This window comes from Lithobates pipiens, unplaced genomic scaffold, assembly GCF_037356315.1.
Source record: "Lithobates pipiens isolate NorthernLeopardFrog02 unplaced genomic scaffold, aLitPip1_a1.2 Scaffold_30, whole genome shotgun sequence".
Classification (NCBI taxonomy): Eukaryota; Metazoa; Chordata; class Amphibia; order Anura; family Ranidae; genus Lithobates; species Lithobates pipiens.
Genome location: NW_027507791.1, coordinates 95,478,419 through 95,494,413, shown reverse-complemented (window position 1 = coordinate 95,494,413; position 15,995 = coordinate 95,478,419). Strand labels below are relative to the sequence as shown.

The window sequence follows — 15,995 nt, the reverse complement described above, 5'->3', positions numbered from 1 at the left end:
TCAAAGTGATTTCTCAACAAAATAAAGCATAGAGACATGGATGAGTGGGCGAGTTTACTTTGAATACTAAAAATAAATTAAAAATAGTGTTTTGGTTTGTGGTGCTCAGATGCAGTGAAAATCCACTTTCAGGCTGGGTTCACACTAGTTCAAATTGGATGCGTATTTCCGCATCCAATTCACAATAGCAGGAGATTGTGACCGGCTCTCTATGGAGCTGGTTCACACATCTCCGCTCTCCAGTGCGAATTTGTACAGGAGTCCTTTGCGTCTTTTGGTCCGTTTCAGGTCCGAATTCAGCCAAAAATGTGGTCTGAAATTCCGACCTGAAATGGTAAACGGGGACGCACGGGACCCCTGCTGTGAGCCGGATTGGCATTAGATGTAAGATTGCTTTTCTTAGAATGCAGAGAACAATGCCAACATATCAAAATCAATAAACACACTGCTAATGACACTTTAATATAAAATTATTATTTGAAGGAAACAACACTGGTTGTAAGTGCATGCTGCACAGTAACATTATTATTCTCAATGTGTTCAGTTGAAATAACACATTTTACAATGGCAGGAAACATATACATAAGGCAAACAAGTATAAAAAGATTCTGTGGTTAGAATATTGCTAGAAGAGTGGAGCCATCTGTCGCGGGTCATCAGGCAGAACACTGATGGAGTCCTCTGCTCTCCCACACAGCATACACAGCATGGTGTACTCCTGAAATCACAGACACAAGAAACACACATCATTGGTGAGAGCAAAGATACCAACAATCAAAGGACACTTTCATGGAGCTTCAGTGTTTGTGTTGGGAAAATGCAAAGCAAAGTGATGTCTGATTAACAAGCACACTGTCCCTTCATATGTACTACTGTGTATTTGAAAAGAAATGTGAAACAGTAAAAAAAAAAAAAAAAAAAAAAAAAAAAAAAAAAGCCAAATTTACCTTCAAAACAGATTTTTTCTAACACTAAAACTCCAATCCCTCTTCTTTAACGGAAAGGAAGCCAGTCCTATGATGTAGATGTAACTGTGTTACAATGTTCCCTGGGCATGATTGGGTGGGGGAGCAAGTCAGCCAGGCAAACGATGGACTGTGACCCACAACAAAAATTACAGGTGCCGCTCAAGACTCAAGACAGTGCACATTCCTGGTCAAAACATCCAGTAGGGAAAAGAAGTTCTAAAAGTCACAGCAAAGCCCAGTAAAATGGTGTATGACAGCCTCAGCCTCGGCTCCAACCAGGCTGTGTCCCCCACCCAACTTATTTCACTCTGCCCCCAGAGCTTAATTATGGGGAACATGATTAAGCTTGGTGAAACGCATTGGAGGGTGTGGCCTGGTTGGAGCCCGGGCTGAGGCTGTCATACCCCTCCTCACACAATTTTTCTGTGATGTGCGACTTTTAGGACTTCCTTTCCCTACAAACTAACTATGGAACTACAGGCACACTCCCTGCAATTCATAAAGACTGATGCACGCAGATTTTGCAAAAGTGTCTCTCATGCATTCTAAAAGAGGTGAAAAACGCACCAAATTCATATAGCTGTCTAGAACGTGTACTTAAAATTTGGCTCATGCTGTGCCACTTTTAGAGACACTTTTGCAAAATCTGTCTGAGACAGTCTATAGATGATGACCCCAGATGATGACCTGTAGGTCGAAACGCGTCGGGAGGACTCCCCTACTGCCTATTTTTCCTCTGATATGCTTTATTGATCATTCTGGAAATGTGAGTTTGAACCATTTTTTTATTAAAAGGCTTTTTTAAAACGTTATTATGCCATGTTGGCTTTGTTTCTTCATCTTCCATGCCTGAGTTGTTGTCGGAGTTGTTCATGTATATGAAAAACAGTGATCACACCTAGTCGTCTGTGTGAACCGTATGTGGCACGATTGGAACATCCAATTTTGGGACTACTTTGGCCGAGATTACAAGCTCTGGTTGACCCCTGAGGCGTACGTCTGCTAGGGTCATATTGATTCGGTAAGCCTGCACCCTATAAGGTGGTGGGATCGTCACAGGGTGAAATACCTTTCTTGGTCACAACACTACAGGATCTCGGTTGATATCGTAACACGTTGAGACTGACATTCTGCACGTCTTTATATGGACTTTATATTTTGCATGTCTTATTATGGACTTTACCACTGTTATTAATCATATTTTTATGTGTTTATATTGATTGGTTTTTGCTTTGTTTTCCTCTTCACTGGGATAAGTATTCATACAGTCCCCAATTGATTTCATGCACATATTTACAGGTCATCACTTTTTTTCTTATTAATTGTTTCAATACATATATCAGTATTGCCCCCATCTCTTTTGGGGTCACTTCACACATATTTTTTCACACAGGTGTACACACACGTTTGTATTACTTTAAGAGTCACATATATACAAGTTGGGCGCTTACACTTTATTTTTGACATTGAGACAGTCTATAGGCCAAAAGAGTTGGTTTTTAATTAGCTCCACTTTTACACAATGCAACACAATGGGGTTGATTTACTAAAGACAAATATACTGTGCACTGCAAGTGCAGTTACTCCAGAGCTTAAAACATGCAAAAACATAATTTTAACTTGCACATGACTGGATGATAGAAATCAGCAGAGCTTCCCCTCTACTAAGATCTGGAGCAACTGCACTTGCAGGGCACATTACATTTGCCTTCAGTAGATCAACCCCACTGTAAAAAAGTGGTGCATTTGAGGTGCACGAGTCGCTGTCACAACCACAAGTGTTTCATGAAGCATCTGCATTTGCTGCTTTACATTAACAAGAGGACCGGAAAAGTTCCCCCTACCATGTGAGTGTACGGTGTCCTGTAATTGTGATTAGAAAATAAAGCAACGCAAACTGACCATGCTGGCACAGATCTGCTTCCGAACCAATTTGGTTGGAAACTTGCAGCAGAGAAAAGGGGACTGGTAGGAACATCAGGCCTTAAAGAGGGATTCCACCAAAAAAAAAAAAAATATTAAAAGCCAGCAGCTATAAATACTACAGCTGCTGACTTTTAATAAATGGACACTCACCTGTCCCGGGTTCCAGTGATGCCGGCAGTCGAGGCCGATCGATCGCTCGGCTCTTGGCTGCTGCCGCCACCATTCTAGGTGAGGGAATCAGGAAGTGAAGCGAATCGGCTTCACTTCCCGGTTCCCTACTGCGCATGCGCGAGTTGCGCCGCGCAATAGGAAATCTCCGCGCTGTCACTGGGACCCGTGTGTGTCCCAGCAGACAGCGCGGCAGGGCAGGAAATGGCGTAGACTCCCACGGGAGTCTATGCCCGGAAGTGGGTGAAAATACCTGTCTTTGACAGGTATCTCCACCCCCCTCCCCCCTAAGAAGGTGTCAATTGTGACACCGGAGGGGGGGAGGGATCCGATCAGCGGAGGTTCCACTTTAGGGTGGAATCCCGCTTTAAGTGTACATTTTATCATATATGGAACTAGTCTGTGGATTGTACATTTTATTAGATAGATAGAACTAGTTTGTGCATTATGAGGGAGAGAGAAATGTGGTCTCAATTTTTTTTTTATTGTTAAGGGCTACTTACACTTTAAAGGTTCTGTGACTTGCTTTTTTAATTTAGCATACGTCAAACACAAGTAAACAACTGTGTTCCATAACATGTAATAAAGCAAGCCCATTGGGAAAAATTGAAAGTGTTACTATGAATAGCAGGCACTTACATGTACCTGCATGTGGGATTCGATCTCTGCATAGTGCCATCCTTGACATTAAAAAAAAAAAAAAAAAAAAAAAAAAAAAAGAAGAACTACCAACTGCCTACATCCAACCAGTGCACTGCACTACTCGTCCATCCCTTTGGTATTCAGCCTGCAGTAACCAACAATAATGTGTAAGGGATGGGAGCTCTAGGGGTAGGGCTAGGGAGAGATCAGGAACAGGATGGTACTTGTACCCCAAGTTTCAAGGGTACAGTAGTAAATTAGATGTGGTGTGCTGTAATAAGAAGGTGCCCACTATGCATATTAATAAAAACTTCTATTACATACAATACAATTACTCCACACAGGTACACATTAAAGGGAATTGCCACTAAGGACACCTCATCTGTTGAAGACCCTTTTGTGTGGTAAAACAAGATTGAGGTCATGGAAGCAACGTACATAAAAGCCGGGTAATACTTTACTGGGATCACGGGCAAGATTCACCATTGTACCCAATGTTTGGTTGTGTACAAAGAAGCATCTGGTACATTATTTAGTCTCGTTTCAAAAAGTCCTTTAATGGTTAAGATCAGAAAATACAACCAATACCTTTTGTAAAAGAAAAATCTTCAGGACTGAAGCAGTCTATATTAATAGAATAACAACAACAGAATGTAACAAGGGACCTGTATTAAGGCTTCATGAAGACTAGTGTCACCTGACAGTGTTTTCAACAAGTGTGAAAATTCTAAATATCATTTAAACTCTGGAAGTAAACAGGTAAAGTTGTGCTCATAAGTTTACATCCCCTGGCAGAATTTATGATTTCTTGGCCATTTTTCAGAAAATATGAATGATAACACAAAAACTTTTCTTTCACTCATGGTTAATGTTTGGCTGAAGCTATTTATTATCAATCAAGTGTGTTTACTCTTTTTAAATCATAATTACAACAGAAACCACCCAAATGACCCTGATCAAAAGTTTACATACCCCAGTTCTTAATAACCTGTATTGTCCCCTTTAACATCAATGACAGCTTGAAGTCTTTTGTGGTATTTGTGGATGAGGCTCTTTATCTTCTCAGATGGTAAAGCTGCTCATTCCTCTTGGCAAAAAGCCTCCATATATATATATATATATATATACACACACACACACACACACACACACTTTGCAGCTATAACAGCTTCAACTCTTCTGGGAAGGCTGTCCACAAGGTTTAGGAGTGTGTCTATGGGAATGTTTGATCATTCTTCCAGAAGCACATTTGTGAGGTCAGGCACCAATGTTGGACGAGAAGGCCTGGCTCGCAGTTTCCCCTCCAATTCATCCCAAAGTTGTTCTATCGGGTTGAGGTCAGGACTCTGTGCAGGCCAGTCAAGTACCTCCATCCCAAACTCGTTCACCCATGTCCTTATGGATGGCTCCAGATGACATCGCTCTGACGAAACGCGTAGGGCGTGGCCAAAGACGTGCACCTTTACACTGTCAGCAGCAGCAGCGGCTGGCGGAGCTGTTGTAAATGCGATTGAATTTTATCTGCATTGTGAGTAATTTTCTATTATACGTAATAAAAAGGTTACAAAACGGTTTTGCACTATGGATATACTTTTTTCTCCTCCTTCATGCATCTAACTATGGAACACATTTGGAAGTGAAGGGCGAATATTCCCCCAGTACATCAGTAGCAGAGTCCAAAAAGCAGCACAGTGGCTTATACTGTGAAGGCTCGGCTAACCCTTCTGAGGGTGTTTTATCTGGTGAGCGCAAATACATCTTTACAACACTGAGTGGCGCACCGGGGAGGAATGTCCTTAGTCTTCCTGCACTAGTCACCTTACTCCACTATCAGCTCTAAAGATATAGCAGCATGCGATTTTCTAGCAACTTAAGGATGCGATTTTGAAAATTTCTTTGCGTATTAAAGGACTTTTTTCTTGTTTTTTGCACGATTATTTTGCACTACCATTTTTTTGCACTAGTAGTTGCATGACACTTGTTTAAGATTATTAATCAGTACTTTTTTGCACAATTGTAAAATAATCTTTTGTTGTTTATCTTTGTTTATCTGGTACCTGTGTGTAACTATAGACAGCATCACACAGTTATATACATGGTAAACCAGCACCCACACTGATACATAGTATGTAATAAGAAAACCAGTATCTACATTGGATTTATAAGTAATAAAATTTTCTGTTAAACAGGCACACAAGTAATAAGCAATTAGCAAACCAACACCGACATTGGATATATAATTGCTAAACACGTTTAGTTTTTCTAATAACCTTAAGACACTCATTTGTATGCACTTAGATGCACAAACATAGGGTTCTACCACCAAAGCTTAATTTTAATTTTCTCCTTATGGACCTTGCTTTGTGCACTGGTCCAAATCATTTGGTGGAGGGAGGATTATGGTATGGGGTTGGGCTTGGCCTCTTAGTTCCAGTGACGGCAACTCTTAAGGCATCAGCATACCAAGACATTTTAGACAATTTCATGCTCCCAACTTTGTGGGAACAGTTTGGGGGTGGCCCCTTCCTGTTCCAACATGACTGCGCACCAGTGCACAAAGCAAGGTCCATAAAGACAAGGATGAGCGAGTTTGAGGTGGAAGAACTTAACTGGCCTGCACAGAGTCCTGGCCTCAACCCGACAGAACACATTTGGGATGAATTTGAACGGAGACTGCAAGTCAGGCCTTCTCATCCACATCAGTGCTTGACCTCACATATGCGCTTCTGGAAGAATGGTCAAACATTCCCATAGATACACTCCTAATCCTTGTGGACATCCTTCCTAGAAGAGTTGAAGCTGTTACAGCTGCAAAGGGTGGGCCAACTCAATATTTAGCCCTACGGACTAAGACTGGGATGCCATTAAAATTCATGTAAAGGCAGGTGTCCCAATACTTTTGGTAATACAGTGTATATTTTTAGCCTGTAGCATCTAACGCTGCCACTTTACTCTGTACTATGTGCCTTTATGTCCCTCTGGGTCCCATCTTAGCCATGGCAACTAACCTGCAGAGCCCAGAGGTTATCATTACCCTGCCCCCTCCTCCACAAGTGACAGCTGCCCACAACACAACAACAATAGAGAAATATGTGCCTTTGGTTGCCTCAATGTTTATCTTTCTTTGGTGCCAGGCCTCACCATATAAAAGCTAGAATAAGGGCTTTTGGGAAACACCTAAAGTCCTTGGCATTCAGAGATGGATATTTGGATGAAAGAAAACGATCAGACCCCCAGAATAACCTCACAGGTGTAGCTCATATCCCAAAAGAAGACATCACCCTGGTCCCTGCAATCTCAGGGGAAAACCATCTTCCTCAGCCCCTGCTGCACCATATGGACATCCACTGACACCACGATTTCCTAATCTTCCTAAATTAGGCTCGATTTGTTTTTACCATGGCTGAATGGTTAGCGCCTTGCTTTGCAGCTTCAGATCCACGCTCCAAATTCTAATAGAGACAGTATCTGAATGAAGCTTGTATGGTAAGAGCGTGGCAGGTACCAGATTGTAATCACTTTCAGGGAAAAGAGAATAACATACAGTGCTTTGAAAAAAGTATTCATACCCCTTGACATTTTCCACGTTTTGTCATATACAACCAAAAACGTAAATTTATTTTATTGGGATTTTATGTGATAACACAAAGCGGCAGTGGAAGGAACATTTTTACAATAAATATCTAATAAAGTGTGGCGTGCATTTGTATTCAGCCCCAGTACTTTGTAGAACCATCTTTCCCTGCAATTACAGCTGCAAATATTTGTGTGTATGTTTCCATCTACCAGCTTTGCACATCTAGAGAGTGACAGTTTTGCCCATTCTTCTTTGCTAAATATCTCAAGCTCTGTCAGATTGGATGGAGAGCGTCTGTGAACAGCAATTTTCAAGTCTTGCCACAGATTCTCAATTGGATTTAGGTCTGGACTTTGGCTGGGCCATTCTAACACATGAATATGCTTTGATCTAAACCATTTGATTGTAGCTCTGGCTGTATGTTTATGGTCGTTGTCCTGCTGGAAGGTGAACCTCTGCCCCATTCTCAAGTCTTTTACAGACTAACAGGTTTTCTTCTAAGATTGTCCTGCATTTGGCTCCATCCATCTTTTCATTAACTCCGACCAGCTTCCCTGTCCCTCCTGAAGAAAAGCATTCCACGACATGATGCTGCCACCACGTTTCACGGTGGGGATGGTGTGCAGTGTTCGTTTTCCACCACACATAGCGTTTTGCTTTAATGGCAAAAATTTTAATCTCATCTGACCAGAACACCTTCTTCTTGTTTGCTGTGTCCCCCAAATGGCTTCTTGTAAATGGGACATCTTATGGCTTTCTTCTTGCCACTCTTTCATAAAGGCCAGATTTGTGGAGTGCACAACTAGTAGTTGTCCTGTGGACAGATTCTCCCATCTGAGCTGTGGATCTCTGCAGCTCCACCAGAGTTACCATGGGCCTCTTGGCTGCTTCTCTAACTTTCTCCTTGCCGGGCCTGTCAGTTTAGGTGGGCAGCCATTTCTTGGTAGGTTTGCAGTTGTGCCATACTCTCCATTTTCAGATGATGGATTGAACAGTGCTCCATGAGAGGTTCAAAGCTTGGGATATTCTTTTTATAACCTAAATCTGCTTTAAACTTCTCCACAACATTTTGCCTGACCTGTCTGGTGTGTTCCTTGGCCTCCATGATGCTGTTTTTTCACTAAGGTTCTCTAACATACATCTGAGGGCTTCACAGAACAGCTGTATTTATACTGAGATTAAATTACACACAGGCGGACACATGCAGCCATGATGCTTTACTAATCAGGTGACTTCTGAAGGCAATTGGTTCCACTAGATTTTAGTTAGGGGTATCAGAGTAAAGGGGGCCGAATACAAATGCACGCCACACTTTTCAGATATTTATTTGTAAAAAAAATTGAAAACCATTTATCATTTTCCTTCCACTTCACAATTATGTGCCACTTTGTGTTGGTCCATCACATAAAATCCCAATAAAATACATTTACATTTTTGGTTGTAATATGACAAAATGTGGAAAATTTCAAGGGGTATGAATACATTTTCAAGGCATTGTAGCTGGCTCAACGTACCATGTAACCTCTGCACCAGGAAATACATAATAGGCGACAATCAACTGAAAAAATACACTGTACCTGGTATTCATCCACCACACTGAAGGTGTACTCGTGTTTTGCAATCACATGGTGACAGTTTTTACACACATCTGAAAAACAAACACATTTTCATATGGACAGTCAACATAAATACATATCACACCTGTATTTTTTGGAGAGTAACATGTTCCAGCAAAGCACCCCCGACTGCTGCAATGCAATATGGTTCTCATTTAGTGAAGGATCCTGTTGTTTACCCTCCCCCTCCTATTCAATTACATTCTGTTCAAAGAATGCAAGAGGAGTGTGGGGGAGGCTGGATTTACTAAGACTGGAGCAGCTGTGCAAATCACCCAATCAGCCTCTAGCTTTCATTTACAAAGCTTAACCGAACAAGCTGAAGATAGAAGCCGATTGGTACATATGCACAGCTGCTCTAGATTCTGTCTGATCCAGTTTTAGTAAATCCCCCCAGGTGCTCTGTGAACGGACAGCTGACTTCCTTTATGAGGGTGGCTACACAGGCTCTACATGATCCCACTGTAAGTGGAAGGTAGCCACCCCTCTCTGTGTGTTCCTGCTACAGACTACATACCGGTGTCTTGTCAAATAGCGTCCTCCATCAGATAGTGTCCCCTGCGTACTGCGCATGAGCAGTACACAGGAACACAGATTCCAAAAATTGCCGAGGATGAACGGCGCCTGCGCCGTGAGTCCAGGTTCTATCCCCACTATCCAAGTGGACATAGAGTTAGAATAAGAAAGAGCCGAGCGCAGCGAGGCCAAGCCTGAAGCGTGGCGAGCGAGGGGCCCTCTAAAATTCACAACCCTATGTCCGCTTGGATGGTGGGGCTACCACCTCCACTCACGGCGCAGGCGCCGTTCAGCTTCGGAGATTTTCCGAAGCTTCGTCTGCTCCGTACTGCGCATGTGCAGTATGGAGTGGACACTATGTGATGCCCGGACTCTATACGCCAGAACACCGGCTCATCACTGGTCCACCCACAAATATATGTACTATTATGAATGAGAACTGACAGGCACAAATGTGCATTGGAGTATGCATGCACCTCGAGGGAATTTACTAAGACTGGAGCAGACAGAATCTTGAGCAGCTGTGCATGGCGCCCAATCAAATTCCACCTCAATTTTCAAAGCTTAATGGAACAAGCTGAATATAGGAACTAATTGGTTACTATGCACACTGCTCCACATACGGCCTGCTCCCGTTTTTGTAAATTCCCCCACTGCAAGGTGTTCTGCGAATGGACTGGGGTAGAGCAGCGGTGGGCAGGGCTGCTGTTAGAAATCATGGGGCCCCATACAGCCTACCTGACCTGCTCTCCATCCTGAAGGAATACCCTATACCTTGTAGCAGCCAGTAGGAGGGAGAGAGAAGAAGCTGTCAGTGCTGCTGACACAAGGTCAGCAAGGGGGGGTCAAGGTCACACAAGGGGGACCCGGCCGCAGGAGGAAGGAGAACATCTATGGGAGGGGTCACTGATGCAGTGGGTGGAATTTTCTAGAACAGATCCCCTGTAGTTCCCCCCTGCAGCATCTGAAAGATGAAGCTGGCTTTTAGCTGCTGCAGGGATTGCCATACAGGGGATCAGATCTTGTAGTTTCCCCTCCCCCTTCAGCTGCACAGGTCACCCCCCCCCCCCCCCCCCCCCCCATGATCAAATTCCTCCTGCTGCCCGGGCCTCCCTGCTGAACTGATGCATTGTGGAGTCTATTTAGGAAGAAAAGGAACTCACGATCAAACGTAATAATCTCTTCTCCATCCTCTTCATCGTTTGTTTTATTGGCGATGAGTACAAAGTCTCTCGTATTGCACTTCACGCAGCTCACGTAGTTCACCAAAAACGATCCCGTCTCCAAGCAGGTGTTACCCTAACAATACAAACAGATCATATCCTATATGTTGTACCATTACATCTCACCAAAACAGATGACTGCACATGCAATTCGCCATTATCCTTAAAGCTACATTCCAGCCTTATCTTTAGTTACAGTCGTGCAGGCTCCTCTGCTGTATGGAAATTCCTTACTTCAATCTCACTGCACACTATGAGTGTCTCACAGTGTGCATTAAAAATAGGGATAGACCGATATCGTTTTTCAGGGCCGATACAATGCCGTTTTTTCAGATGCCTTTCAGGCCGATAGTCGAAATCAGGTGCCGATATTCTGTACGTTTAAAACTTTTATTTTTACACTGTCCTATAAAAAAAAGTTATCACTTTTATTGCGGTCACAAGGAATGTAAACATCCCTTGTGTCAGTAATAAGCAGTGACAGGTCCTCTTTATGGCGGGATCGGGGGTCTGTAAGATCTCAAGCCCCTCCTCTGCACTTGAAAGTATTCAAAACGTTGAGATCTGCTTTTCTGAATACTTTCTATTTTTTTTAAACTGGTGCTTTTAAGATGCCAGTAATCCGGAAGTGATGTCATGACATTGTGCCAATGGTGCTAAAGGTATATGTGCAAAGTAGGTAAATAACAATCACATAGATAAATACTGACACATAAGGGGATAGAAATACCCTTCCAATAAGTGTACTAGTATAGTGACTTATTTCAAAGTGCAAAGTGACAATGAGTAAAAAAAAAAAAAAAAAAAAAAATATTATATATATATATATATATATATATATATATATATATATATATATATATATATATATATATATATATATATATATATATATATATATAATATTTTTTTTTTTTTTTTTTTTTCTCATTTGGGATTGCACAGTGCTTTTCAACACTTTATGAGGTTTGAGTTATTTTAATCTTTGTCTAAACAACGCAGCACCAGCCATCTCTTAATATTTTGGTGTATGGGTATGGACTGACCCACATTCAGTTATAGTATTTGTAGTCACATAATAGCGCATGAATATATTTACATTCGAAGTCATGACATTGCTTCTGGGTTACTAGATCAGAGACAAAGCATCGGCTTTGTTCGGGTCTCTGGCCAGCTGGTGGCTCGGGTCTCCTGGTGGGACGGGAGAGCCTGGGTGAGTGGTGGAAGGTGGCAGGAGTACCCTCCTGCTGCTTGTACTAGCAGCTGGGTGGCTGCTGAGCCACATCGGTTGCTATTACAATAAAGCCGACCGTCCGCTCTAAAAAGAGCGTTACATGGTGGTGCCCGCAGCTGTGTGCATCACAACAGTACAACCCCCTGAAGCAATAATCGGTAAGTTTTGTGACTGAGACTTAAAAAAAAGCGAATAATGGCTGCATAAATAATCGATCAGCCCCTAATTAAAAACTACAACCAGTCAGATAGAGCCTGCCTCGTTTCCTGGCTGGAGGATGTCCAGCTTCATCTAGCTCTTTATTCCTCAGCCTTACTGTTCCTCCCCCTTTTAAATTATTGGGTCTCAGTTCTTACAATTAAAAAGGCTCAGCATTACATGTGGGCATTAAAGTGGAGTTCCACCCCTCAAAAAAAAAAAAAATAATAATAAAAATAAAAAAGTATTAACGTGCTTAAAAAAATAAAGATAAAACATATTTTTTTTACTCACCTCTAAATGCCTGTTGCTAGGGGGTCCCTTGTAGTCTGCCTCCTTCGGCTCCTGACATCACTTCCCTCGGCGCAGGAAAGGAGATTGCCTCTCCCCCCCTCCCTTCCTGCACCGAGATGTCAATCATCTGGGACACGTGACAGGTCCCAGATGATTGCGTGGCCAGTGACGGCTCGCGCATGCGTAATGGGTGCCAGGCTGTGAAGCCACAGCCGGGCGCACACAGTGAAAATGACGGCGCACCGCCGAGCAGAGAGACGAGCGGGAATTCAATTCCCCTCATCGCTGGATCCTGGGACAGGTAAGTGTCCGATCATTAAAAGTCAGCAGCTGCAGTATTTGTAGCTGCTGACTTTTAATTAAATTAATTTTTTTTAAGTGGGAACTCCGCTTTAACTAGCATGTTCAGCCTGCCTAGGACCGCCCACTCCTCCAGACGAACACACACCAAGACCTTTTGTTATTTGCATATCTCCTCCCAAGAGCCAGCCCACTGCTTCCATCAGGCCCGAGGGCTCCAGAGAGGAGTACTAAGGTAGGGGGCTGTGATGTTTGCAGGAGAACTATGTGCAGCACCCTGCTGGACCCTCACATCACCCATGATCTACATGCATTACATAGAGAAGCACAGAGACCTAGTGATGACATCACTGGGTCTAAAATACACTATGTAATGAAAGGAGAGGTTTACTTATGTTGATGAAAGAGTTAAAGGGGGGGAACAATGGAAAAGCAAAATATAAGCCGATTAAAATTCAGTTCTAGGCTAGGTTTACGATTTGTATTCCCCCCAAACCCCACCCCTTAACCACTTAAGCCCCGGACCATTTGGCTGGCCAAAGACCAGTCCACTTTTTGCGATTTGGCACTGCGTCAATTTAACTGACAATTGTGCGGTCGTGCGACATGGCTCCCAAACAAAATCGATGTCTTTTTTTACCACAAATTTCTTTTGGTGGTATTTGATCACCTCTGCGGTTTTTATTTTTTGCACTATAAACAAAAAAATACATGTTTTTTAACTTTTTGCTATAATAAATATCCCCAAAAATATATAAAAAAACATTTTTTCTTCAGCTTAGGCCAATACATATTCTTACACATATTTTTGGGGGAAGAAAAAAAAAGTATCGCAATATGCGTTTATTGATTGGTTTGCGAAAAAGTTATAGCGTCAACAAAATAGGTCATAGATTTATGGTATTTTTATTAAGATTTTTTTTTTTTACTAGTAATAGCGGCGATCAGCATTTTTATCGTGACCGCGACATTATGGCGGGCACGTCAGACAATTTTTACACATTTTTGGGACAAATGGCATTAATACAGCGATCAGTGCGATTAAAATTGCATTGATTACTGTAAAAATGTCACTGGCAGTGAAGGGGTTAATATGTATCCTATTTTGTGTTCTAACTGAAGGGGGGATGGGACTGTGCAGGGAAACTAACAGATCACTGTCCATACTCTGTATGGTCAGACGATCTGTCAGTTCTCCCATCAGAGAACCGGCAACTGTGTGTGTTTACACACACAGCTCCCGGTTCTCCGTGTGACCCGAGCAATCGCGGGAGCCCGGCGGCGATCGAGACAGCTGGGCACTCGCATCGGCTCAGCGGCCATTTATGTTACCGACATAACATAATGGCGATTCGCGCAGCCGAGCCAACTGCGGTAGCTGGTTGGCATGCGGTTAAAGCAGAGCTTCACCCAAAAGGTTTTGACAGGTACCCGCTCCCACTTCTGGCTGAGTTCACCACAGCAAAGTTAGCCGGAAGTTTGTCACCCCCCTTTCCCCCGCAGCTGACCCATTCACAGCGTACAGCGTGAACCAGCTGGGCTTTCCCTTAGCCGAGATGGCAGTGCCAATACCGAGAGCAAATTTAAGAATGGGCTTATGTGAGAACACCGCTGAATGCCTGGACAGGTAAGTGCCCTAAGAGTAAGTCAGCAGTATTTGTAACAGCTGACTCTTACATTTTTTAGGGGTGGGGGGCAGAACTTCGCTTTAAGTCACTAAGGCAGCACAGACAGGAGGTACACATGCAGCCATGATGCTTTTGAAAATATCCCCCCCCCCCCAGGCATTAGCTGGGCAGTACTGCCAGCAGAATGCGACCCATTGAACAATGCAATGCAAGTATTTAGTGCAAGCTTTTAAGGGTTAAATCAGGCCGTGGGCAGGTGACATAATGCCTCTACACTGCCTGTCAATCCCCCTATGAAAAGCAATTCACTGCTGGTCACTCTTCAAAGAGAGAGGCATGTATAAACAAGTCCTAAAAGGGACTGTCACTATCCTAAAAAAAAAAAAAAAACGCAGCCTGAATAAAAATGTCTGAATACATACCTGTCCAGTGGGTGACAAGGGAAATGCTATGGAACATGTCTGGGTGTCATATAGTGCCCCCCTGCTGTGTGCAGTGGTTCCTCCCACTGACCTCCATGCTCACTACTGTGTTCTGTAGAAGAAACCACAGCACACAGTGGGAATGGGGGGGGTGCGATATCTGACACCCCCGGAATATCAGATGGCACATCACCTCCATGTGCCAGACTGAGGAGTAGTCAGTCTAATCCTCCACAGAGGGTGACTTCAGAGGTGACTGGGGCACTTTAAAATCAAATTCCACCCAATCCTCTTGTGTGTGAGAAGTTGTGAAGCGCTGAGAAGGTCCCTCAGTTTGTATTGCTGGAGGGATCTTCCCTGACTTCCTGTCCTGGGGAGAGGAGCCACCTGGGACAGGAAGTGAGAGAACTCTCCTCAGCAGGGACACCAGTCATAGACTCATTTCCTCCCCACCTATAAACATTTCTACTATAGGAGATGCCAATTCCCTCCACCCCATCACACTCACCCGGTCCGGGTACTCCTCCCGCACACACCCCCCACACATCGCTGCCGCCTGTAATAATAATAAATAGGACGATCCTATCCCCGGGGAGAGGCCGGAAGTCCCAACCAGCTGGGCTCAAGGACCTCTACTGACGTCATTGTCATGTGACCGGTGTCTTGTCAAATAGGGTCCTCCATCAGATGCTGTCCTCTGCGTACTGCGCATGCGCAGTACACAGGAGCACAGATTCCGAAAATTGCCGAGGACGAACGGCGCCTGCGCCGTGAGTCCAGGTTCTATCCCCACTATCCAAGTGGACATAGAGTTAGAATAAAAAAGAGCCGAGCGCAGCGAGGCCGAGCCCGAAGCGTGGCGAGCGAAGCTTGCCCGCGAGGGGCCCTCTAAAATTCTAAACCCTATGTCCGCTTGGATAGTGGGGCTACCGCCTCCACTCACGGCGCAGGCGCCGTTCAGCTTCGGAGATTTTCCGAAGCTTCATCTGCTCCGTACTGCACATGCGCAGTACGGAACGGACACATATCGATGGCTGGACTCTATTAGGCAGAACACCGGCCTTCCTGAGGGGGGAGGAGTCAGCTGACATGTAGGGGTCCTGTACTGATCTGTGATCACAGCACTGCTCTTCTGTAACACGTGACTGACGTGGAACTATAAGTCCCAGCACGCCTTGATGGTGAATCCAATCCTGTGCGTTTTCAGCAACGCATTGAAATCGGACTTCGTTCATGCCACTTGCTGCAGGTGTAAAATTAACAACTTCCAAAGTAAAACGCAG

General features: G+C 43.8%; 1 protein-coding gene across 1 annotated transcript; it reads right to left on the bottom strand.

Annotated features, from left to right (window-relative positions):
- Positions 1-443: 443 nt before the first annotated feature.
- Positions 444-15,387, bottom strand: CHURC1 (churchill domain containing 1). The gene is made up of 4 exons (XM_077464648.1): positions 15,221-15,387; positions 10,577-10,712; positions 8,859-8,929; positions 444-718 (listed from the first exon to the last, which is right to left on the bottom strand). Exons 1-4 carry the CDS (start codon positions 15,257-15,259, stop codon positions 626-628), a joined length of 339 nt encoding a protein of 112 aa, XP_077320774.1. The 5' UTR covers positions 15,260-15,387; the 3' UTR covers positions 444-625.
- Positions 15,388-15,995: the final 608 nt, after the last annotated feature.

Excerpts from the sequence above, each read along its gene's own strand:
- CHURC1 (XM_077464648.1), bottom strand. The coding sequence starts at position 15,259 with ATGTGTGGGGGGTGTGTGCGGGAGGAGTACCCGGACCGG. Across the intron at positions 8,930-10,576 it reads AGAGATTATTACGTTTGATC|ATGTGTGTAAAAACTGTCAC; the intron begins GTGAGTTCCTTT and ends TTTGTTTTTCAG. Across the intron at positions 719-8,858 it reads GTGTGGTGGATGAATACCAG|GAGTACACCATGCTGTGTAT; the intron begins GTACAGTGTATT and ends CTGTGATTTCAG.